General features: G+C 42.9%; 4 protein-coding genes and 1 long non-coding RNA gene across 10 annotated transcripts in view; 3 read left to right on the top strand and 2 right to left on the bottom strand.

Annotated features, from left to right (window-relative positions):
• LOC105457779 (hexaprenyldihydroxybenzoate methyltransferase, mitochondrial-like) overlaps positions 1-326 on the top strand; it is a 10,516-nt gene extending 10,190 nt beyond the window's left edge. For 2 of the 3 annotated variants that reach the window (XM_011702634.1, XM_011702635.1), the window contains exon 6: positions 42-158. In XM_011702634.1, coding sequence (XP_011700936.1) covers positions 42-53 — 12 coding nt within the window. In that variant the 3' untranslated portion in view covers positions 54-158. The other variant, XM_011702636.1, reaches the window with a different exon arrangement.
• The window catches only part of LOC105457782, a 47,964-nt gene extending 41,537 nt beyond the window's left edge, over positions 1-6,427 (bottom strand). The window contains exons 1-3 of one of the 3 annotated variants that reach the window (XR_975452.1): positions 6,288-6,427; positions 5,807-5,875; positions 5,106-5,174 (exon numbers count right to left, since the gene is read on the bottom strand). This is a non-coding gene — a long non-coding RNA (uncharacterized LOC105457782). Of the gene's footprint in view, positions 1-5,105; positions 5,175-5,806; positions 6,130-6,287 lie in introns of those variants that run through there. The other 2 variants (XR_975451.1, XR_975450.1) reach the window with 2 other exon arrangements.
• Positions 6,428-6,533: 106 nt separating this feature from the next.
• LOC105457774 (obg-like ATPase 1) lies at positions 6,534-21,312 on the top strand. Of its 2 annotated transcripts, none has more exons than XM_011702627.1 (11): positions 6,534-6,689; positions 8,947-9,128; positions 13,692-13,752; positions 15,032-15,159; positions 16,788-16,963; positions 18,213-18,290; positions 18,389-18,486; positions 18,569-18,709; positions 20,053-20,149; positions 20,400-20,522; positions 20,625-21,312. In XM_011702627.1, exons 2-11 carry the CDS (start codon positions 8,948-8,950, stop codon positions 20,733-20,735), a joined length of 1,194 nt encoding a protein of 397 aa, XP_011700929.1. In that variant the 5' UTR covers positions 6,534-6,689; position 8,947; the 3' UTR covers positions 20,736-21,312. The 2 variants fall into 2 exon arrangements, with proteins under 2 accessions (XP_011700929.1, XP_011700930.1); XM_011702628.1 differs by lacking the exon at positions 6,534-6,689 and adding an exon at positions 6,801-6,982.
• Positions 9,136-13,683, top strand: LOC105457773 (adenylate kinase 9-like). The gene has a single exon (XM_011702626.1). It carries the CDS (start codon positions 9,486-9,488, stop codon positions 13,548-13,550), a length of 4,065 nt encoding a protein of 1,354 aa, XP_011700928.1. The 5' UTR covers positions 9,136-9,485; the 3' UTR covers positions 13,551-13,683.
• On the bottom strand, positions 21,260-24,250 carry LOC105457775 (uronyl 2-sulfotransferase-like). The gene is made up of 6 exons (XM_011702630.1): positions 23,914-24,250; positions 22,841-23,041; positions 22,510-22,670; positions 22,302-22,376; positions 21,909-22,069; positions 21,260-21,794 (listed from the first exon to the last, which is right to left on the bottom strand). Exons 1-6 carry the CDS (start codon positions 24,097-24,099, stop codon positions 21,658-21,660), a joined length of 921 nt encoding a protein of 306 aa, XP_011700932.1. The 5' UTR covers positions 24,100-24,250; the 3' UTR covers positions 21,260-21,657.
• Between the last annotated feature and the right edge of the window lie 612 nt (positions 24,251-24,862).

Here is a 24,862-nt window from a genome sequence, read left to right as displayed (position 1 = left end):
GACGTGTGCTCTTCCGATCTCATGCAATCAAACAAAACAAAAGTAGCATATAGATAGTAAGTTTTTAAAAAGTACAACTTTCGTTATTACTAAATACAAAATGATGTTATATTCTTTTATCGTTTACCAGTTATGTATTATAATTATAATAGTGACTGTTACAGATTCTTATGGTACACTATATACATATAAGTACAAAAAAGTTTATGATGTATGGAACATTATTCTATATTTAAGCAATATTGAGAGATCGATATATGTGAAATCAATATACAATATATGATTAATATGTATTTTATTTTAATAAACTTATAATTATATAGTTATATTCAATATATTTTGCAACAATACGACATTATGTTAAAAAATACATCTCTGTAATTTTTTAATTATTTTTCTATTTTTTATAGATGACTGCAAAATATTATAAAATTGATTTATGGTATAAAATGTAATTCACTGACAAAATAATGGTCTTGGTCGTCCATTACATCTACTTTTTATGGACTTTATGTAATCAAACAAAAAGAAACTAAATAGTCATATAAATAGTCGTACAATAGACATATAAATAGTCTTTAAAAAGCAATTTGTAAAATGTTCATAGATATAAAATATTAATTTAATGTTAAACATTAAAAATGTACAAAATTAAAATGTCTGTATTTTATATTGCATATTAAATTACGTTTCCATACAAATTACTTTCTTCCTTTTAATAATTCATTATTCCGTAATACCTCGTGTGCTTATATTATATTATCTCTCTGCATTGATAAAACTTACTTACCAATTATAGAGAGAGAAAAAAGAGATAATACCTGTTGAGTATTTTATTTATTCGCAAGATTATTTGTGCTACTTATTATGTGCTATTTGATCTATCCCGAACATAGAAATGTATACAAGAATCAATAGTCATTATTCAGTTCGTGGAAGCTGCTTATCTATTTTTCATTTACATTTTCCTTGCTTCTGCTTGGGATAACGTTAAAAAGAGGGAAGATAACGAGAAACAGTGTGAGTGGCTCGTGTACGGAAACTATTACATGCATTTCAATCGTAAACTACCTATTCGCTTTAGAGCGAATTGTTGGCATTATTGAATGCCTTCTTAGCAGCAGGTTAACTATCAAGATAACAATTTTATGAGTACTGACGCCATTGTTGTAAATGTCCAGTAGATACTGCAGTGTTGGAAATCAATATACAATAAGAAGCATTTTCCTAATCATGATTCACGCAATGCGCAAACAGAAAAATAGACTATAGAATATCCTTCTAATCTAACGTAATTTTAAAAAACGCAACTTAACAAATCAACTCAGGAAACTTAGTAAACTACATAAATCTTCATATCTTTTTTTAGCACACCTCTCACGTTCATCTAAAAACATTTTTAGTTTTATAGTCATGTGCATACGATGCACACCTTATTTTCGTATTTTTAAAAAATTATTTTTCTACATCTTATATTATATTTTCCCAATACGTTTCATATTTCTATTTCTATGTTTTCAATTCATCAACAGATCAATATTAAAAGTTTATTCCAGTTTACTCTTTAGCTTTTTGACAATAAAAAAACTATTTTCGAAAAGTGAATTGCTGTTATATTGAAGAAATTTCTCATCATCATATACATTTTTTTTTCATCTTCAAATATGTCATAATGTCAGATTTGAATGAGTTAAACCGTATATATACCGTTATAACATTGTAATTCCCGGGAGAAGTTAATTGAATTGCGCAATTTATTGTTTTTGAAACTCGTTCTTCACGGGCCGTAACTCCCACAAGATCTCCATTAAATAATCGTTTATATATTTATTATAGAGTGGAACGCGCACACAGGTCTCTCTATTTCCCGTACCCTGTTATCCGAACGCGCATTTACGATCCGTCTTCCACATTTCTTCTAGCAATAAAAGCATTCAGTATACCTCGCCAGCACTCCGACGAAGTATACCTCTCGCGAAATGTTACGGTCTACTACAGCAGCTCTTCGCCCGCGAGTAAATAGAAGCCGCAAAAGGTGTGCGATATTTGCACAGGCACTCGATGTTCTTTCTTTCGTACTGCCGAGCTTGCTCGTTACGTCTCAACGAACTGGCTTACTTTTTGCCCTAATTGAGATACTCGTCAGGGAAATTATTAAGCAGTGTGCTGCGCGTTTATCTAGCAAAAAAGAAAAAGAGAGAGAGAGAGAGAGAGAGAGAGAGAGAGAGAATGCATCCTCTGCATAATAATAATGTTCCAATAACGTACCATTATATTCTCAAAACCCTAACAATGTTTCGTGCAGCTAAAATCGAATTATTGCATACATTACTAATTAGATAATTTCTCAAGTAATTTCAACTAAGACGTTTTGTTATTCGACTAATATATATATCTAGATTTCATCAGACTGTTGTTGAAAATTAATTTGTGCATGTGTTTAAAATTACGTTCGTGTGTTCATGTTCCTAAGCACTTTTCGCGTTCTTTCAGCAAGCGCTGTTTCCTTCGGGGAGTACATGACTGATCGAGTACCAATTGAATATACCCGTCTTCAATTGCATTACCATTTTGCATCGCGCATCGCATTTGCCGCGCGGGCTACCAATACCGACTCGTCCGCTGACGTAAGATTATTTCATTACATTATGTATCACAATACTTATTTTATTACATACTGTATTTTTAATCTTAGCCGCATAATGCATATAATCACGAAGCCTATTACTCCGCGAGCGCGGGCGGGCGGGCGGACGGACGGATCGAGAGAGCATTCATCCCGCTCTTCGCGTCGCTCCGCACTCTCGCCGTCGCATTTTAACGATATCGTAATTTGGAGACCGCAAACCCCCTGACGTCACCGGTGCATCGGAGCATCTTGCCGGCGTGCAATCCTCCCACCCTCCCCGTGGACCGATAATCTCGGTCAAAAGGATATTAGCGACCGACGAATTATAGGAATTTCGGCAAATTAGATATTGAGCGAATTGAAGGATTGCGTTACTATAATTCCGTCCGGAGGACGCGCCGCGCCGCGCCGGTGCGCCGATTGTTACGCCAAGATTTATTCAATCGCTGTCACGCGGCGCAGAATCTCTTGTCTCGGAAGGGACGATCGCGCGCATCTTTGCAGACACAAAATGTAAAATCCATCACACGTGATACGCGAGAGAAACGCAAATATTATCGGCGAAAAGATTGAAGTTTCCGAACGAAACATCTCTGACGCTTCGACGAGAGATTTCGCCTCGCGAAAACGCGCACGGGGTGCGTACCCTTTGTTCTGTTAAGAGAAACGCTCGTTTTCGTGTTTACGACGGGAGCGTAAGGAATCGTTCGCGCGTTTAAGTCGTCGTTACGAATAGTCGCGCCCTGCCCTTTCCTTGTCCGATCTCACGGGCGCGGCGTGGCGCGGCGCCGGCGATCCAGCCGTCGCGGCTACACACGCGCGGCCTTCTATTTTGCTCCATGCCAATCTTAATATTATCCTTCGAATTATGGGGGCTAATGTTATCCACGATACGCGCGTTCCCACTACACACGTACGAACCATCGAGCTCTAATGATCGAGCACGAAATTCGGAGCGGTCTCCTCTCCAGCCGGACGTCTCGGACTGGTATTAGGATACCATCTGGATTATTTCGCAACTTTTGGCAAACGGAGGACGTGATTATATTCGTCATTTTCATTATACTTAAGCAACGGGCGTCTCATTCCTTTTTTTTTTATTACCCTGTTTATTACACTTACACGTGTCCGAAATAAATAAAGCGCCGCGATCTTTTTCCGCGGTGTGCGAGAAAGTCACGCCGACGCAAAACGTCTCTCCCGCTTCTTTCCATCGGGCCAATGGCACGTAATTATTATTCGCCTAAGTTCACGTAAGTTTCGCATTGAACATGCTACATGCAGGATATTTCGCAACGTCACGGACGGGTGACTCTGCCATCCGTCGCGAACACGAGACATTGTCACGAGATCTCGCCCGTCGTAAATCTTCGGCGGGTATATCGACGCGGTGGAGTGACGCGAATGATATTCGCCCGTCGTGCTAGAATGCATTCATATATCGCGGCACGTATCGTGTCGCTCGTAGCCTGTCCTGGCAGGAAGCGGCTGGCTATACATGGTATAACTTGTAGCCGTGTCGTGATAGCGACACTTCATAAACATGGACTGGCGTCATGTCGCGGTGGTACCGACGCGAAGCACTTTACATCGTCGATCGTTATCCGTCCGCGCCGATGGACATCGACATTGAACGCCCGTTGCGTTTATGACCCGTCTGATGTAAAAAGAGACCGAGAACTACGACTCTTCTGAAGAATTTAGCGAAAAATCTTTCTCTCTAAAAGTATCTGAACGTATGTTTAATTTGCATATCTGCATATTTGCATAGAAAATACTATTATTTGATTGATAAAAGCAGCAGATTATTACTGATCTTGATTATTTCACATACACATATCTAATTGTAAAATAATCTAATCATAATTAAATATTATTTATAATGTATAAGTTCATTATTGTATCATAATTAAAGTGTAAGTTGTAAATTCCTCATTATTTAATTGAGTAATGTAATGAAGATTTAGAAAAGCATTTGTATCAATCCGCATCACTTTGACAAATGTGAGAATATAATATTACTAAACATTATATATTATCAATAAATTCATCAGTGAGTTCAATTCGAAAAAAACAAACTAATTAACGTAACTGTATTGGCGATTCTGCAATTCATATACAAGACTGTTCCAATTCAAATACATATTTTACTATCTTTACTAACATTGTATGTACAACGCAAATATTATTACGTATTAGCAAATCAATAGAATGATGTAATTTAAATTTCATTTGTTTAAAAAAAAGCAGAGAACGCAATCGGCAGCAAATAAATCAACCAATTCATGTTTTCAGTTTCAATTAAATAGTTCAAAGAGGATATCTTCATTGCATAATTTGTTACATGGTTTATCATCGATTTTTTTTTAAATTTATCTTGTCGAAACTGTAGTTTCTCAATTAACGTCACAATAATATGACAACGCTGAATAATCAGCGTAAATATAATTTAATTGTAAGATAAATTATCACTCACCAATTTCGCCAACGTTGATAATTCATGATTCACACTGCCCAGAATGATTTTACTCCAGGAGGGATTCTGCTGAAAATACGAAGTGATTTGTGATAAAGGCGATAACTTTACAGTTCACGTAGAAACGATTAAAATTCGATCACTTGTTATGAATATCTGAATATTGCGTAACGGCAATAGATATTCATGAAAAGTGTAAATATATTAAAATGACATACATTTTAATATATTCGCATCGACATTACACAAAACTTCTGTATGTAACTGTTAAGGTACCTTTTCATGCTGACGCTCGACGCACATTTTTGGAGTCAGAACAGATAACGTGATCAAAATTGGAGCTATTCGTCAATTTTGATTATGTGACGCTGTTTTGACGCTAAACACGAGCGTCGAGGGTCAGCCATGAAATCGTACCTTTAGACGTAGCTCACATTCTCGCGAAAGAGAACAAAAAAATGCGATTGTTGCAATAAACCAATCGATTTCAATTGGCGATTGAAGCTATATAAGCAATTTAATCGGGAATCTTCATTGTGTATTTCTCATATATACGTAATTCGATTGAGCATCGTCGATTTTTCTAAGAATTGACTCTACCGAAATTGCATTTTCTCGATTGGAGATCTATCTGCCTCAGTATAATAACGTTGAATAATCATATACAGCATAAATCATGTGTAATAAATGAATTCACTCACCAATTCCGTCAATGTTCATTCATGATTTACATCTTATATACGGAGCACGATCTTATGCCAGAGGAAATCCTGCGAAAGATACGGAGTAATTTGAGATAATGGCGGTGATAACCTCTCGCAGTTCACGCACGGAGCTACAATTCGATGGCGTATAAATGTCTATCGCGTACACGTAATTTCAACACATTCGCATCGACGACACGCGAACTCTTATACCGAATATGCTCCTATAATCTATCAATTGATATAAATTCGACTCGCGAAGAAGGGGAAACAATAACGAACGACGAGGTAAACGGACCTCAACTGTAATTGCCGTATTTGCAACTGAATAACCGGTAAACACCGCATCGCGTACCTTTCTCAATTGCTCGATCGATCAATTTTTTTGCTAATCGCTGCAAATCGCCAAGTATCCGCGATTGGCGCATTCGAATTAATAATCGTAACTGTTAACAATATATTTACAATAATCAATTACCTAAGGTATCATTTCTTGCGCCTAATAAAAGACGCTGCAGTTGCGCCGAGCATTAAAGTGGAAGGGAATAATCTCAAGGCAGTCGAGGCATGTTGACGCGCGGACACTCGGACAGGAATCGGGAGACTCTCCCTGCTGCTGCCCCTGCTCGCTCCCTGTGAAACTGCATCATCGGCGGAGTGCCGCGCGCGCGCGCGCGCGCCGATGGTATTTTGCGGCGCGCGGTTTCAGCGGGTAAGTGGAAACCCTGCAATCCGCGGGTCGGTCGCCGCGCCGGTCGGGAATCCGTGACGTCGTCGTCTACGTGCCGTGCCGCTCTCGTGTTATTCGACGCATCTCGTGTCCCGGCGATATACATATTTTTCGTACTGGCGATCGCGTAACGCAGGACGATACGGCGAGGTATCCTTTGCGACGCGAGCACGCCTGTGGAACGAGTGCGGAGCGCGCTGTTTTCGCGGGCTCGACTCGACGAGAAATGTATATTAACGCGCGAGAAAGAGAGAGAGAGGGAGATGTCTGCGGAGACGTCGTATCGCCAGGTGTGACGAGCCTACGCAGGTGTCGAGCTCCCGTCGCGGCTCTCTGCTCCGGTGCTCCGCGAAGGACGCGGACGTGGTGCGCTCGTAAGTCGTAAGAAATTCATTCGCGGGGATGTGAGGATCCGTGCGACGTGCGATCGTTCCGGTAGCGAGGTAAGGTTAAGTTTTTACAGTGCGGTGCGGTCAGTCGCTTCTCCCACCGGCCGCCGCGCGGCAGCACTGCTTAATGGCGTCGCCGCCGGCTGCGTAGCAACTCGACGCGCCCGCGCCGCGGCAGAAGTTCACGTAAAACGCGAAAATTCAACGGCTGTAAGTACCGGTTAATTAATATTCGGATTTTGGGATAATTAACTTACCGAACTGTCCGATTTGCTCACGTATGGGCATCCGAAACTTGTGAATTTGTTAAAAGACTCAGTCTATCAAACTATCCGAGGTATCGGAATTAATCTAACAAAATGGCTGTCAGAATTAAATTAAATTAATTTTTGAAAATGATTGCTAATTGTTAAACACTAGAATTTATTTTCTTATTTCCTTCGCTACAGAAAATTTCATTACAGCCAAAAAGAAGCGATCTATTTTTGGAGCGTGTAAAACATTTGAATTTTCTTTTCTTTTATAACATCGAAAAACGTTTAATGAAATTTTTATTATTTTTAGATTTTTAATATATATAATTTTTTTTCTATTTTCATCGTGCGACTCTACAAAGTCCACAAATTGTAAAGCGTCTTTTTATATGTGTATAATGGACACACGAAAAAGTCATACAATTTCAATAAATTTTGCCGTATTATGTTTTGCGATTAGCCTTTTACGCAAACATATTAACATTCAGTAGATATTGTTTTATAATTTTACAGGACTTAGAGCGATGAATATTATTATTTTTATAATGTGCAGCGATTCTCTCTCGAAGTCGGCGCAATTTGTAGCTTCTTGCATTAAGATAGTCGATAATGACTTTTCATATCATTATCAATGCAGGCTCGCCGAGGGGTCTATCCTCGGTAAGGCATTTTGCGGATTTTTCGCGATTAACAGCGTGGCCTCGAGGCCACAGGTTCAATCTCGATCAGAGGCGGCGTGGCGCGTCCCCCGGGATCGCCCATTAACCGTGCGTCTAGCGATCCGCAAAAGCGAGACGACGTCGTAAAAGGGGTGGGACGGTCACGCCGCGGCGCCAAGGCAGCTCTGGGGCAGCTCTTCTCGGGCTCTCTCCGGCTCTCGAGTAGCGTCGCGGGCGGAACGCTTCTTCGGAGAGATGCTCCTCCATTATCGTAATTTGCAAATTTCCCCGGGACCGCGATGAAAAACGACGATGAGGCGCCGTGGTTTCGCGTTGAAACGCGCGAGTGCGGCGCGGAGGGAGGAGAGGAAGCCAGACCGCTATAGGGGTGGAAAGAGAGGAAGATGGCGCGGCGGGGAGGAGGGGAGAGAGAGAGAGAGGAGGAACAGGAACCGCGAAGACGGTGGCGGATTGGCGGCCTCGGGCGCGGTTGCGGATTCTCGGCGTGATGCCGGTGATTCGCGGCTTTGGTGCCCAGTAATCCCGGGTCTCTCTCCTCCTCCCCCTCTGCCCCACACCCGGCCATATTCCTCCTCCCGCGCAACCCTCCCCCGTTCTTTGATACAGCGCGGCGGCCCAGGTCGTATGCCGGCGGTACGAGGGGCGAGGGGTGGGGGAGGGGGGCTCAATCTCGCGGTAAATACAGCAATCGCTCGCGATGTGCCGTCCGCATTAATATAATTAGTCACCGCGAGCGAGCGTTCCGATGCCGGGGAACGGATTCCGTATACCTCTTGCGCTCCGGGCGGCGCACGCATGCACGCACGCACGCACGCACGCCACGAAATATCGCAGCCGCGCTTAAGTATTTCGGGGGATGCGAGTATCGACGACGACGCACACCCTCGGGCGCCGTACGTCTGCGGCGCGACGGACAAAGTTCGCTGTCTCGTCGGCCGTTAGCCGATTTTATGCTCCGCACCACGTCTCGCGCGCGCACCGAGCGCTCGTTCCACACTCGTTCCACAGAAGACATCGGCGAAATGACGAAAATTTGGGAAAAACCCCGCGACGTATTAATGCAACGTTTTGTGTATGTCCAAAGCATGGCTCCAAAAAAGCCCGAGGAACCCGAGCGGAAGCCGCTCATCGGTCGCGTTGGTACTAATTTAAAAATGGGCATAGTCGGGATACCAAACGTAGGGAAGTCGACTTTCTTCAACGTCATCACCAAGAGCCAGGCAGCGGCCGAGAATTTCCCCTTCTGCACCATCGATCCCAATGAAAATAAGTATCTTGACTATATTCATGTGAATCTTGAGTGACGTTATTAGAATTTAAGCCACGAATATCCTCTCGAAAATCCTTCTTTCCTGACTCTAACATTATTATATTATTAAAATATGCTTTTTTTAAATTGTCCGTCGCTAATTATTTTTTATCTTATTAATAATCGATCTCTACTCATTTAAAATGGCACTATCTTATTTATCATATATAGCGAAATAATAATTTAGACAGCGCATGTATAAATCGTTTCGTAAATACGTAAATCATTTCGACTTCGCTTGTTTAACCTTTCATACGTACACAACCACGTGACAAAATATTGAAATTAAAATCGTCGATGTAAATTATCCAAAAATGTGCGACGAGCGTCTAGAAAAAATGCCGAGACGGGATCATGCCGAGGAAGTTTTTGTTGACGAATCGTTTATCACGAAAAAGAGCTTTCTACAATTAATCGGAGATTCCCGTGGTGTGCAAAAGATTTCTGCACACGTACCCTCCACAGTCGTGTACCCGAAGGCTAATTTATATTACGCTTTTGCCGAGGATGTACATCCGATGGAAAGGATTGTCACCGTTTCGAAGCTTCTTGAAAAGGAAAAGCTCTCACCGCAAGCAATGTCTCGCAAAGAACACTTTACGAATCAGGATCCTTATTTGAGAGACGAAGACGCTGTTGAACATTATCTTAGAACTGACCCAGTGAATTTTGTTATTTTTGGAAAACCTGGATTAGATCACGCCAGCGTAGCGTCGGCGGTAGCCGGCGCTTGGAACTGCGTTTCAATTTCCCCCACGTCGTTGATTCGGCGAGAGATCGATGCAGGCACCGATAAAGGTCGATACTTGGAAAAAATTTTACGGCTCGGTAGATCAGTAGGACCGGAAATCCTTACGAATTTGATACGCTGTAGAATCGGGACGCGGGACGTCAAACACCGAGGCTACGTCATTGGGTGTTTGCCGTTTATTTCTAGCGACGGGAGCCTCGATTATACATCATATTCCAGCCCCGTCCTGGATGCAGACGGCACTTATCCGGAATTCTGCGAGAACGCGGCGGTTGAGTCTCGCGAGGCGCACGAAGGTCGGATCACCTTCGATAATTCAGATTGTAGGACGCAGTTTGATTACGAGCGAGAAATCCCTCGACAGATCGACGAAATATTCACCGTGTGGCCGAGAAAACCCGTGGTTATTATTTATCTCGTGTGCCCGAGGCAGGATGTCGCGAGTAGGTGTTCGCGCCGGCGCATGGATTATCCAACGGGCGATATTTTTTATGACAATGAATTTGCGTCCGAATCCGAATACGACGAATCGGACACCACGCTTGACTTCTCCCAAGTTGCGAACGGAGGACTGGCCGCGGATGACGATAAGAGGTCGGTGAGACTAATATCCGACGTGACGCGCAATGTTGAGACGCAATGTGACCTTTACGAACGATTGGCGTTACCCGTAATCGATAAATGGATCCTCGCGCATAATCCTCAGTATGTAATTCGCGTGGACGGTCGCAGCTCCGTGCGACGAATACTCGAAATTCTCGAAACGCGTTTACGTACCTTGGCATTACTGCCGTCGATCCTTCCGAAAGGAATGATCGAACGGAATAACGCATCACGTCTTCTAGAAGTATCTTCCGAAGTTAGCGATGAGTTCATGAAAAAATCTGTTGAAGAGGCTTTCGAGATTCTGAGACAGCGAGAAGTTGCGTCGCTCGAATTTCCCTGGAGACTTTCCGCGTGGAAGTTTTACTGCCCCGTCGAGCTGGCTCAAGGACGAACCGTTAAGGGACTCGCGAAGCACGCGGTGCGATTCTTGGATAAAATCTTCTTCCTCTCTTCTCGAGAAGCCGAAAACTTATTCATCGAAAACCCGAGAACTTTTTTATTACCGCCGAATCCGCGGCCGACCTGCAAGATAGCGGTGTTCGGGCCGAAATACGCTGGTAAATCGAAACTAAGCGCAAAACTGGCCGAAGTTTTCGGCGGAACGGTCATAAATATTGATGAGATTTTTAAAGAATTAGTTGAACAACAAAGTGAAAAGTACGTGTTTCAAGAATACGAGAACGATTTGAATATAGAGAAAGTTTCGCTGAAGCCTATTGATATATCGGTTGAGGAAAAAGTTGATATTATTATACAGAACATTAGGCAGATACCCGACGAAAAGTTGGAAGATGAGCTTCGAAGAGACGGTGGGTATGTCCTCGATGGAATGTGCACGGACGTCGAGGTCTGGCGAAAAATTGTTGACGCTAACGTTGCATTCGAGGACGTTGTCGTTTTATTCGAAGAAGAGCCGTACGCCTACTTGCTGAATAAATTTCGCACTTTCTTTCATCTCGTCGATTCTACATCTGTGATCCGTATTGATACGGAGGCGGATCGTGAGGAACGCGAAATGTTGCATGAAGATGCTGAATGGGAGTACCTTGAACATTTAACGCGATTCGAATCGGAATGGACGAGATTCGAGGAACAAATTCCTGAATTCCGAGGAAATGTGATAAAATGTAACCTCGCGGATATCGAAGATATAACGGAATATGTGATAAATTACATCAGAGGTCGTTTCGATGTCGTAACTACCGCTGCGAAGACCGAAGAAAAAAATAAAATAGATGAAATACTGAAAGAGACAGCAGTCGTGGAGAACGAAGCAAATTTAGCTGATAAAGATGCTGAAGAAGAAAAGAAGGAAGAAAATCTTACATACACCATCGATCTTGCCGCAGCCGAACGACTACTCGACTGTGGCTATTATTTCTTCAGTTCCTTCGGTCGGTGGTGTCCCGTGCAAGTATATACCAACGAGATACCGATTTCAATGTTTCTACCGATGAAAGCTCGCGATCAGATTTTTCCCGTCGTACACCGTCCGTATATTTATTTCCTTGCGGGCGAAAAAGCGCTCTCCGCGTTTCTGAATAATCCCGCGAAGTACCTCGCGCAGGATCTCCGTCCGCCGCCGCTTCTTCCGCTTCGAATCTCCATCGTCGGACCGCCGAAATGCGGAAAAACAACATTGGCGAATCGCTTCGCGAAAACGTACGGCATGCAGATGATTACTCGCGGCAAGGCGTTGCGTCATATATTGAAACACTATCCGTGGACCGAGTCGGCGCGCATAATCGAGAATCAGCTCCGAGCCGGTCAGGCCGCTTCGATCGAATCTGTGGCACGTGCCGTCGAAATGCTCGCTATAGGACCGCGCGCGGCAACTCAGGGTTACATTCTGGACGATTGTCCGTCGAGTCGCAAGGAAGCCGAGCAACTAGCCGTTTTAGGTATACAGCCAATGCTCGTGCTCGATCTCAAGGCGGAACTGGAGTTCTGTCTCGAATGCCTCTCCTGGGATAACGACGACGCGAGAAGTCCGTTGAATTTCTCCGCCGGTTTCCTGTCGCGGCGTTACGAGGTCTGGCAAACGGGCCAGGCGAGTTTTCGAGACTGGCTAAAGAGATTCTCGCGGAATGTAGTCGAATTGGATGCTGCCAAGAGTAAGTGGCACGTGTGGACTCGCGCAGATCACGCGGCACGCTCACGATTTGCCGACGTCGCTCTCTACTTTCGCGAGGCGAACTTGGACAAGGTTCACAGTCTAAGGCACATGTGCGTGTCGCCCTACGAATTTCGATTGCGACAGAGTCGATACGAGTCGTACTGTCCAGTTTGCCTGTCCCGCGAGAACATCCTGAAGACCTCCGACCAATCGATAACTGATCAAGGAATGGTTCAGTTCAGAGAACACTTTTATTGGATTTGTCCGCCACATATGGACGCCTTCGTTGAGGATCCGCTGCATTATCTTTCACCTGCTACTGCGTCTCTTCTCGACGAGCGACCGCGGCTGTTGCGGGAGACGGTCGACGTGGAGCACGCTTGTTGGGCGCGGCGTCTCCAAGTCGGCGGCATGTGTCTTGTAACTTACGTCGACGGCCTGCCGGGCCGTAAGCTGACGCCGGGCAGAGTCGATTTGGGCGTTATCCTCAGGGATAAAGTGTACCTCTTCTGCAGCGAGGAGTGTCGCGAAAAGTTTCTCGCGCGGCACGACAAATACTCCGAAATGGACATCGCATTCCCCCGCGAACTCCCGCCGATCGAAGTGCGACGTCTGCCGGATCTGGGTTACCTGGAGCAAACGGTGGCGAGAACGCTGGTCGAGGCCACGAATCTGGTCGGCGCTCGTCGCCCGAAGATATTCGGCTTGTCGGCGGCGATCAGCGCCGCGATTTACATCGGCGTTTACTTGAAAACGCGAAACGTGACCGGAGACTCGACCGAGGTGGATATCTACGAGACCGCGCGCAAGCGAATCGCGGAGCGAAGCAGACTTATAAAAATCGTTACCGACACCATGAAGAAGAAGCTGAATCCCTATGTATCCGTGCCAAAATATTCCCGTTAAATTTTATTTCGTTGTACGTGATCGTCCGTGCATGAACACATTTAGTTTAAGCTGTGAATATCTGTATATCTTCTACGAAATATCGTTAATCGCTTTAATCGTCGAGAGAATTCAAGCTATCCGATTTTTCTTTTCCAGCACGTCGCGTCCCGGTGCCCGACACGAGATTCGACTACCTCTGCGAATACTTTAAACCGGCTAGGTAAGAAACAGCGACGGATGTTCCTATAAAGTACATCGAACGTGGCGCAGGGTAAATGTGTATAACAGAACGGTAGCATATAGTGCCCCCGCGCGTAAAGATGCACCCTCGTGAAGGGAAACGAGTCGGAATAACCGGGGACATTTCCATACTTCTTCGCTTTTATTCCCGGAGCAAGACGAGGGGGCGGGTAAGGGGATGGAAGGGAGGCGAGGGGGCGATCTGCAATGCAGATTGGTCTAAATTCGTCTACGAAACGCGAAGTCCCCGTTTCACCGACGTTACACGTTTTCTTTATTCGTCCCGGCACGTGATGCAGCATTCTTAATGCGATAAAGCATCGGCGGATAGATTTTTTTTTCGGATGAAACAATCGGCAAATAACACGATGAGCACCCGCTTAGATGACGGCACCTTGAAAATCATATGGAGTATCGATCGGGAAAACCGGCGGGAATCGAGAATTTTTTCGATCGTTTCGCGAGCGCGCTCGATGTGTCATCATGCGATTCTTGTTATTCGTCAGCGTGAGAGTCGGACGGTTAATAAAATTCCACTCTCTCTCTCTCTCCTCCGATCGGCTTCACACGCCGATCACCTAAATGTAAAAGCGCGCGCTTGTCTTGCGCTAGATTCGAGCGGGAATCGAAGCATTGAAAATGCGAAACAGCGTCGGGATCAAAGAGCGGCCGATTCATCGGTGCCCTCTCTCGCCCGCCCTATTATCTCGTCGCGCTCTCGTCGCCTATGTGTCCGGGACCGACCCCCCCGACTACCGGCACGTGTCGGATGATTCGACGATCCGTGATGAAAGCCAGCTAATACACCACCCCACGTCCTCCCCCTGCGCGTCTGTCTCACCGTTTCGTCAGTTCGTCCACTTTCACCAACGCCTCCCTTCAAAGGCTAATTGTTTAATGAGCCCGTTGGCATTAGCATTTAAATACACCTCGTTGTCACTGTCGTCCTTCCTCTTCCCCTCCCCTCCCCTCCCCTCTCCGGGTTTCCATTCTGCGCGCGTGCATCACGCGGCACATGCCTTCGACCTTTAATTCGCGATCATCAATGACCTCCGTTCGAAATCAGCGAGCGTATACGCGCCGCGAAAAGCGCGGCCTGCGCCATCGAATATATCGTCCCGTGTGTAATAGCAAATTATACACTTGTTCCGATTTCTCTATCTTTGACGAGCTTATATTTTTTACATGGTCTAACTATAATGTCGTCCGACATTTATATTTCTGCCTGATAATTGTAATTCAGAGATTCGGATTTTCAGTAAAGTTCCGGCCTTCCTGCACGTAATGGACATCGCTGGACTGGTGAAGGGCGCCTCCGAGGGACAAGGCTTAGGAAACAGCTTTCTCTCGCACATCGGAGCTTGCGACGGCATCTTTCATCTTTGTCGTAAGTACGCTACTATTCGATACATCGCCGTTTTATTCGTTTACACTTGTCCAATGTTCACTTGATTTGTTAAATATCGTTTCAATCGTTTTGCGCTCACGTGCGCGGTGCGTCCACGCGAAAAAAATAAATTAATCGCAGATAGGGCCGCATTTTCACGGAACCGTATCGGAACGTGGAATCGTGACAAGAGCGATTACGGCGAAAGAAGGAAAATTTTGTCGATGAAATCGAAAGATCGATCTCGAGTGATATTTACTCACTTTGCGCCCGTTGACTGTGCAATCGCGGATGCAAACTTATTTTTACGACATCCACGTGTACTTCACTGACATTACGAGCACGTGTTTATGGCCTGACTATTTTCTCGGAAATACATTATATTATTGTCCGCCACAATAATACAGATCGATCGACCTGCGCATATCTCGTTGCGAATATGTCCGTGTCTATCACTTATATAAAAAACAAATAAAAGAAGAAAATACCGTGACGTGTATAACTTTGATGGATCTTAATTTTTATGAAACATACTTATGTTCTACTAGCGTATCTTTCACGCGAATTTTGATCCTAAAATTTCTGGGAGAACAATTTAAAACTGAGAAGAATTTAATTGGTTAGCAAATTTCTGCGTAACACATAATTTTTAATACTTATCCATGTACATGAAGAAAATATTGCATTACAGTATTTATTATAATATCATAATGATTAATGATTGACAAATCAATTATATGTGCATTTCGCGCGATTAATCACATTAATAAAATTACAATGTACAACGTTGCGAGAAGTTATATGGATATTTTATACTGTGTTATATAAAAACTAAAATATATAAAATGACACAATTAGTCAATTTTTTGTCTAAAAAATTAATATCACAACTTTTATTACGTGGTAAAACGTACAGATATAAAATCGATTACACTCAGCTTGTATAAAATTTCTTTCTCTCTTTGATGAAATTTAATCACTTTAAATTGTACATTACAATATTTGAACAATTCTCTTATAAAATATATATTAAAGAAACGCATATATCTTTGAATAAAAATGTCATAATTTCCGTTATAATTTCAGGACATAACAGAAACTTAATTAAAATCCCTGTTAGAATATTTTCTCCGCGTTGAATGTAAATGTTGTCAAGTGAAAAAAATAAATTTGTCCTGCTGTATTTGCGAAGAGACATGTAATTGTCAACAAAATTAGCATGGCACGTGGTATATATTTCTCATATCCACAAGAGCCACAAGATCGTAATCTATGCACTTTACATCGCTATAATGTAACACGTAATAATTCGCTAAACGGCTGCTGATTCGTCTGAAAGAACGATCGTTAGGTATATATTATATTCGTACTGAAAATAACATTTCGAGGTAGTTCTGCCGGTTAATACGCGTTGGCAGGCCGCTGACAGGTGGTAATTTTTTCAATTAAACCAACCCGGCAATCTTCGCGTGGCGGTGGCGGCGGCGGCGGCCCGCTTAAAACAGTCAACATGCGAGCCACGCGTTGAGGCGAGCATTACTTACGAGCATCGGTGTGCAGCCCCAGCTTCGAGAGATTACGCTCCCTTCGCTCGAACGCGAGAAATCTGTTTACTTGTGCTTTATTAGGTGCCTTCGAGGACGACGATGTCACCCACGTGGAGGGCGACGTTAATCCCGTAAGGGACCTCGATATTATCAGCGAGGAGTTACGGCTGAAGGACGTGGAGTTCTTGAACGTGCACCTCGAGAAGCTCGAGAAACTTGTGATACGCGGTAACGACAAGAAGCTGAAGCCTGAATACGTGAGTACCCGATCGTGTCACATTTCAGTAGAATAGGTACTTTAATGGAGGAAACACACAAAATACACATTTCGTCCGCGTGAAAATATCATCTTCGGAAGAGCGACGGAAATTCTGAGAAAGTTCTGATTCTAAAAATGCCTCTATTCGTCATTATTCCAGAGTTTTTTTTTATCGGCATATTTAGGAAGCTTATCTTTTATTCCGTGTACTATAACTGCAATGTAATTATATATCTATGTACACACAGTGGCATACATTATCCTAAGCTATCACGATAATTTTGTAGGAAAACGAAGACATTTCGAAAATTGCCGTTCCCGACAAAGATAACGCCCAACCGACCTAATTCCGTCGATGCATAAACAGGTGCTTACGTTACTTCCTGCAAACACGATATCGCATCGACAGCGCGCAAATCACGCGATTCGCATTCGATTCACTCGACGGTTCATCTTTCTTTCAACTTTATTAATTCTATCAAAAGGATCTCGCATAATTTTTATTAAAAATGAATTTTTTGGCGAAATTGGCTGTAACTTCGCTATTTTATAGTTTATATAAGGTGAAAAAAAAATGAAATCGCATTTGTACATGTACGGAATCAGGAGATCATCGTTGATGTTGCAGACGCGTATTTTGACAAAATTTTTCTGAAAAAAAAGATTATTATGTCAAATCATTTTCACTGAGCTGCTTTTCGTCACGAAACTTGAAGAATTTCCTTGCGTCTCCTTTCAGTCCTCCTCTTACTCGATGTTCATACGCGGCACATGAAACGTCTACCGAGTACACGCAGTTGCAGCCCCCTTTGTCAGGCCAACTACGAAATTACCGGGGAAATTAAGAGAACGCGGGCGAAACGGGGCTTCCTGGAACGAGTCGATCGTCGGATTACCCTCCTTCCGCGGATTGACCCACGGCAATTACCGATCTCCCCCTCGTTCTCGACTTTGCAATTTGGCAAAAGTTTTCGAGAATTTGAAGCTACCTTTTCGTCCTTTCTCTTTCTCTCTCTCTCTCTCTCTTAACGGAGCTAATGGGACCGCGCTCGACTAGTCCAGCACGATCCTCTAATCACGATTCGATCGCGAAATTATCCTACTCGATGGCCCGCGTTCGTGCATCCGAATGTCTGAGTCGAGGATCGTCGAATGTCGAAGTCGTTACGTTTGATTGTTGGAGAACTAAGGCCGTTACGCAACAGGAGCGAATCTCGGGATTAAGCAAGGAATTTTTCATTTTATAGGATACGCTTTTGAAGGTAAAGGGCGTCCTGACGGACGAGAAGAAACACATCAGGTTCGCCGATTGGAGTGCCAATGATGTGAGTGTTTAAACATTTTGCGTGTGCGTTTTATCGTGTGAATTATTAAAGGAGAGTCGACCTGCTTCGATTTTACATTACGCTCCATGAACTTTTAGATCGAAGTATTGAACAAATATCTGTTCCTTACGTCAAAACCGATCATCTACTTGGTGAACCTGTCGGAAAAGGATTATATACGCAAGAAGAACAAATGGTGAGCGGTTTAGAGAACGGCCGAGCAAGTACACTTGTCGTAATCACTCCTCAGTTATGTTTCTCGCAATTCTCTGTAACAGGTTAATCAAGATAAAAGAATGGGTCGACAAGAACGATCCGGGCGCGGTGTTAATCCCTTTCAGCGGCGTCTTCGAAAACAAGATTTTCGATATGGACGAGGCGGAGCGCGCAAAATACTTCGAGGAACACAAAGTCACCAGGTTGGTATTCTCCTCGGCTTCCACACCGGCCGGTTATAACGATTATTATTACTTTTACCCTCTCTAAATGTTGCTGTGTCGCGCCCGCAAATAAGGGGGTACGGGGGTCGTCGTTTACCGCTGCCTTTAAAACTTAGAGAAATTCGGTAGTGTGGCTCTCGCATGTATATACCGTCGCCGCTCGTTGCCGCTCCGGCGACGAAGCGCCGCAAGATTGCAGGGGAAAAAGAAGGTCGGGCGTTCGTAAAATCGCGCGGCGGGCGCGTCTCCCTCCGGAGACCGAGTTCGGGGAGTTCCCACATTTAGCTATGCACCGAGTTATTCTCTAACGGTAATAATAATGGTGTGCCACGGTCGGGCGTCTAGACCCCTGTCCCACTCTCTCCACCACGTGAGACGGCTAATAAAAACCGTGGCCGGCACGGCCGCGGCGCATTATATTTTTACGAACGGCTATTCAAATTCTTGCAAAATTGCATAAAAACCCTCTCCCGCCCCCGCGGGCACGGCGGTATAATCGAGGGGGGGTGGGTGGAGCGAGAAGTAATCGGCGATGGTTCGGCAATTCAATTGGTTACCGGGTCATTCGTACCCCAGGGCGGTGCGTGCGTTACACGTACAGACTTGCATCACGATCTCTCCTTTTTTTTTTACTTATATGAATTTTAATCGAGCTGTACGATACAGTTGCAATTACTCGATTAGAGCATTGAACAAACGTCGAATTAAATCCGCGATACACTAGAAAGTACTTTAATAAGCGGGAGAGAAATGCGGATGTTGGGAAATATAGAAGAAATAACGGTGAGCGAGGAATATACGTTTGTTTTTTTTTTTCATTTCCTGCGACATTTATTATATAATATTTCCCAGGCTTTCGCGGCAAGTGAAGAAGTGGCAGAGAGTTCGCGAATATACCTTCGAGTTTGCCTAATGATCGGGGAATACAAACGAAAGGACGGAAGATACCGTGATTTTATTTCGAGACCGCAGATAACTGAGGGCGCCGGGGAAATAGGTCCCCGGCCAGAGTCGGAATGATAAAATTGCGGTATTAAGTCGTTCGGCTTTATGTGTATTCTCTGAACTCTCGGACTTTCGTCGGGGGCCCACCGCGCGTTGGACCGCTCCACTTGCGCTAACCCGTTATTAGACGATATTTGGCCCGAGACAATCTTATTCCACGACTCGAGACACTTCCCGAGACCGCGGACGCGCCTTATATTTTTTCGTGATTCGCGGAAAGTGAGAAACAGTACATCTCGTCGTGCCCGGCAGACACCTATCCCGGTCTCAGTTAAGGGAACACATTTATTTATTGTACGTTTCTTCTCTCTGCACAGTGCACTTGACAAAATCATCGTTCAAGGGTACAAGGCGCTACAGCTGCAATATTTCTTCACGTCCGGTCACGACGAAGTCAAGGCATGGACAATTCAGGTAAGCACATATTCATAGTGCAAAATTAAATAAAAATAGTACGATTTAATAATAACATGATTTAATAATGACATCAATGTAGAAATTTATTTAATTTATTTAAAAAAATATGTACTATATAATTATATATATATATCTTTTTTTTATACTAGCATAATTAAAACACAACGCAAATATTATCTTATTTACTTTATTAATGCTTATTAGTGTTAAAAATAAAATATGAAATATGTTTCTGTTCGTTTTGCAGAAAGGCACGAAAGCGCCTCAAGCTGCTGGGAAAATACACACGGACTTTGAAAAAGGCTTCATCATGGCGGAAGTGATGAAATTCGAGGATTTCAAGAACGAGGGCTCGGAAGGAGCAGTAAAAGTATTTGAAACAATTTCCATATTAGACAGCACGTGGCGTTTTCTACTCCATTATATTACATACGTTTTACACATTACATTACGTTTTATTGTTTGTTGTCAGGCCGCCGGAAAGTACAGGCAGCAGGGACGTAATTACGTGGTCGAGGATGGCGATATTATTTTCTTCAAGTTCAACGCAGGCGCCGGGTTAAAGGACGCGAAGAAGAAGTGATGGCACGCGTTTCTCATGTTGTTGCTCGTCCATCTGTACATCAACATGATCCTACTATCCTGTTGCATGCATCACCCACACGTCGATCAGTCCAACTCGCTTCCCGATCCTCCCTGACTTTTTCATTCACGATCAAGCAAGTATACATGCTAATGTGATTACGATAATGATAATTATTTTTATATTTTCATTCCGCCGAATCGTTAAAAATTAATAATCGTGCTCATGATGCGTTTGCAAGGCGTTCGATTCGAATAAAATTCAATATTCTTCTCAATATTCGAAATAATGCATAGAGAACAATGAACTCGAGATAATCCGCATGTTATTTCTTTTATAAAGGACAACGTTGTCCGCGCAAAGGAGATAGCATATTCACGTTTATTTTCGTGTACATAATTAGCTGATTATGTAGAGATCGTATTCTGTACTTTTCATCTTTTGACGTGAAAATGTGCGGACAGGAAGAAAAAAGAAAGAGAATGAAAAGAAAGGGGACGAGACGTGTATGTAAAGCATTTCTCTTTGTACTCTTCTGTATTTATTCTACTAAATATTAAATTACATTGACGTGAAAGGATTGTAGCGGCTTCGTCATTTGCGAATACGCTCTACTGCAATTGTTATATGATTATTCTAACGAGACGATTTGCGCTACAATCGATAAAAGTTGCGTGCATTTGCGTTATAACGTAGTCGCCAATGAATTTATCCTCCACGTAGGATGGTGTACGTAGTTGCAGAATCAACCTCTAGATGGCACGAGAAGTTCACATTTGTTTCTTTGGTACAATAATTATGAGATTATAAATAAGAGATGACTTTTTAAACTTTCTCTCCACTTTAATCCTTTTAACGCGCTAGGATTGTTGCTCAAAATTATTAGTTTCTTACAGTCGATTTTTCTGTTTTTATCGTATTTTCAGCCATTGTTGAAAGTTTTGTTGAGAAGTCGAGACTTGAGCCATTGATAAAACTCTACCTCTTGTGCGAGCCCTTTTCTCAAGGCTGCGTCTTTAACTCGTAGTCTTGAAATGGCCGGGTGCTTCTCTTTTGGTCCTGTATATAAGAAGAAAAAAAAACGGGTGTAAAAGACAGAATGACGGAACGCTCAATCGATAAGATTACATTATACGTATAGTTATATCGGTAAATATTTATACGAGTACTTACGAAAATGATCATAGACACGGATAGCGCCCTTAAAAAAATAAGGAAATTCCACTGCAAGCGCGTTTAGCGACTCCTCCATGTAATCCAGTACGCCAACAACAGGATACCATCGAATAACATTTGCTTTAGCTCGCTCCATCGCCCACGTGTAATTTTGTTCCCTAGAGGAAAAACATACAATGCGTAGCATAAAAATCAGTAGCCGGCCACTCCACGTCTGTTTTTTTCCATGTCTGCTTTTTTCGCAAAGAGATGTGTTTACCCTCACTCGGCGCCCAGATAAACTAACGGAGAAATGCCTACTCTCGATTTAAAAAAAAAACGCAATAAAATGTTACATGAAATTGTACGCAAGAGAGATTTATTTGAATTGACAAAAATGTCGATACTTACGCACAACGCGGATCCTGCCCACAAAAGTAAGGTATCGCTCCGTGATAGCGCATTCCTTCCTCTCCCTTTTCATACCTAAATCAAGTCGAATCAGAATACTGTTATTTCAATATAAAACTTCGCTTTCAATATTTTCTCCCTTCCACACCCTCCCCTCGGTCCCTTTCTCTCTTTCTCACTCCATATAATTTTTAGAAAAATTATATACCTTTGCCAGATTCGTGGATCCAGCGGATCTCTCACTAAAGATATAAAGGTAGGCCCTTGCCGTCCGAATTCCGAGAAATTCAGAAACCTTACGTCCCCGTCGAAAGTTAAAGGAATAGCTTCTTGTCTGATGATACTCGTGATCTCTTCCACCAGTAGCTCCTGTCGAATCGAAGAGCATCTTATATGATTTGCCACGTGAATTAGATTGCAAACTTCGAAAAATTTTTGTGAAATATTGTGAAAAATAAAAAAAATCTGTTTAAATTATTCACAAGATCAATTAACGTCGAATCTCGAGTAAAAGTTGGGATGGGAATTCTTTTTCGAACCTGCCGCGAACTCGACAAGAGTCCGTGATCGCCCGGCGGCAGACGTATGTGCTTGAAAGCGTTGTATCCTTGCAACCGCTGCAGGATCAGCACCATCAACTCGGCGCCCGCGCCGGGTATGCGTGTCAGCATGAGTATGTACTTTTGCTTGTACGGCAAGTCACCCAATTCAGCGAGAGACGGTGTGACGTACCGCTGCGTCTGTTTGACAATTACAATATTCGTGAGAAATCACGTTGCGCAATCATCGTGTTTTGCGCAATAACTGATTGTGAGTTAGCACATCTAATTTTTTAACTCGGGAATGATTACTTAATTATTTTTCGCGTAAATGCTCACCTGGAGTTTTTTATACCTTGATTAAAAATCATTATTAATTACGTATATATATTGTATGTTATTGATTGTTCTATAATTTATTAATATATTTTTGAGTTCATTAAGTACAGATTTAGTCAACATTTTTTTTTTAAAGCAAGGAGAAATAAATTTTGGATTCTCGATCAGTAGAAAAAAAAATTACTGTGACTGCTGTGCTTTATTTTTTCTACTGGAGGTGTAAAAATTATTCTAGGTGACTATTTCCGGGCTAAAATCATTTTTCGATGAAAAACAGGACGCGTAAAGTTAATCGCGTGGAAATTAATTGCACATGAATCGCCGAATGTGTCTGAAGTGATTACTGCATGATTTCGTAATAGCGTAAAACATAAACGAGATGCGCTTTCGCTCGTGCATATCTCACGCTCGAGGAATGCATTCTTGCGCAAGCACGAGCAGTCATCTCCGGCGCGCGTTACTTCGGGACGCTGCATCTGCCGCTCACTAATTAAATACAGAATTAAACCGACTATATATGTACGTTCCGCAGCACGTGTCAAATCCCTCTTGACTTGACATACGCTCGGAGAATATATTAAGTTTAATCCAAGATTCGTAGAAAAGGAAGATATAGTCCTGGGAAACGACGACGGAATGCACAAAATTTTCCAGTCGACGCTTAAAAATCGATATGCAATGGGGCATTTATAGTCTTATATTTAGACGTAATTTACTAGATATAAAGTCTTCACCTGATTGCGAGTGATCCATCGATCATCGGCACGCGACGTTTCCTGCTCCTTCGACGCGCCGCCGTCGTCGCGTTTCTCGGCGGTAATCGCGAACCCGAGTAACTCCGTCGATGACCGCGTGTTCAGAATGACGAGGACTATCGTCAGACACGTGAGCGATAACAGGAGACCGCGATTTCGACGCATATTTTTTTCGTCTTGTTTTTTAATTAAATTTTTTGCCGAATTCACGCCGCGTTCTTCCGACGTAATTTCGCGGATTCTCTTTGTACTGAGAGATACTCGGCGGATCGAGGCCGCCGCGCCGCCGAGTAACTGAGGAGAATGTTAGTGGGTCAGGCACCGTAAACTGCGTGATCCCTACGTCTTCGCCGCAGCCTGTACGACCCCCACCGATCGGTTGATTGGGTGAAACGCAACACATTTCACTTTCCAATGCATACTTATTATTACTGCAACGGACAGTCGCGTTTTCGCGTATACAACTTTGCATGACTAATACAACCTAAGGGCGACTTCAGCTGAACCCGGATCAACTTACTCGGCGATTGATTCAATCGGCAGAATTGCTTACAGCAAAAAAAAGTTTTGAATTACATCATTCTCTCTTACTTTCTTTCCACGTATTAAAAAATTAAAAATTTTATTTATATTAGCAAAATAAATTTATCAAGCATACTTGATAAATTTAATCGCCAAATTTGATCAAAGTTATCCTAAGAACAATTAATTTAATTGGTCATTTTATATAACTGTATATTTTTGTTATAAAATAATTATAGAATAATATTGATTTTTGATTGTTTAACATTGTGAAAGGAAAGATTAGAGAATTAGGTAAATTTTATAAAGTTAAACATATTTTGCTACAAGTTATTCGATTGAATTAATCTTGACTTGGCCGAAGTTAAACCGTGAAAAAAAAAGATTACCAACTAATAATAATAGA

Source organism: Wasmannia auropunctata, unplaced genomic scaffold (genome assembly GCF_000956235.1).
Source record: "Wasmannia auropunctata unplaced genomic scaffold, wasmannia.A_1.0 LD335047.1, whole genome shotgun sequence".
NCBI lineage: Eukaryota > Metazoa > Arthropoda > Insecta > Hymenoptera > Formicidae > Wasmannia > Wasmannia auropunctata.
Note: the sequence above shows the minus strand (reverse complement) of the source record. Positions and strands in the feature narration are given on the sequence as shown.

Excerpts from the sequence above, each read along its gene's own strand:
- LOC105457774 (XM_011702627.1), top strand. The coding sequence starts at position 8,948 with ATGGCTCCAAAAAAGCCCGAGGAACCCGAGCGGAAGCCGCTCATCGGT. Across the intron at positions 9,129-13,691 it reads CACCATCGATCCCAATGAAA|GTCGCGTCCCGGTGCCCGAC; the intron begins ATAAGTATCTTG and ends CTTTTCCAGCAC. Across the intron at positions 20,150-20,399 it reads TCAAGGCATGGACAATTCAG|AAAGGCACGAAAGCGCCTCA; the intron begins GTAAGCACATAT and ends TTCGTTTTGCAG.
- LOC105457773 (XM_011702626.1), top strand. The coding sequence starts at position 9,486 with ATGTGCGACGAGCGTCTAGAAAAAATGCCGAGACGGGATCATGCCGAG.
- LOC105457775 (XM_011702630.1), bottom strand. The coding sequence starts at position 24,099 with ATGCGTCGAAATCGCGGTCTCCTGTTATCGCTCACGTGTCTGACGATA. Across the intron at positions 22,377-22,509 it reads GATCCACGAATCTGGCAAAG|GTATGAAAAGGGAGAGGAAG; the intron begins GTATATAATTTT and ends GACTTGATTTAG. Across the intron at positions 22,070-22,301 it reads GGGCAGGATCCGCGTTGTGC|GGAACAAAATTACACGTGGG; the intron begins GTAAGTATCGAC and ends TTTTTCCTCTAG.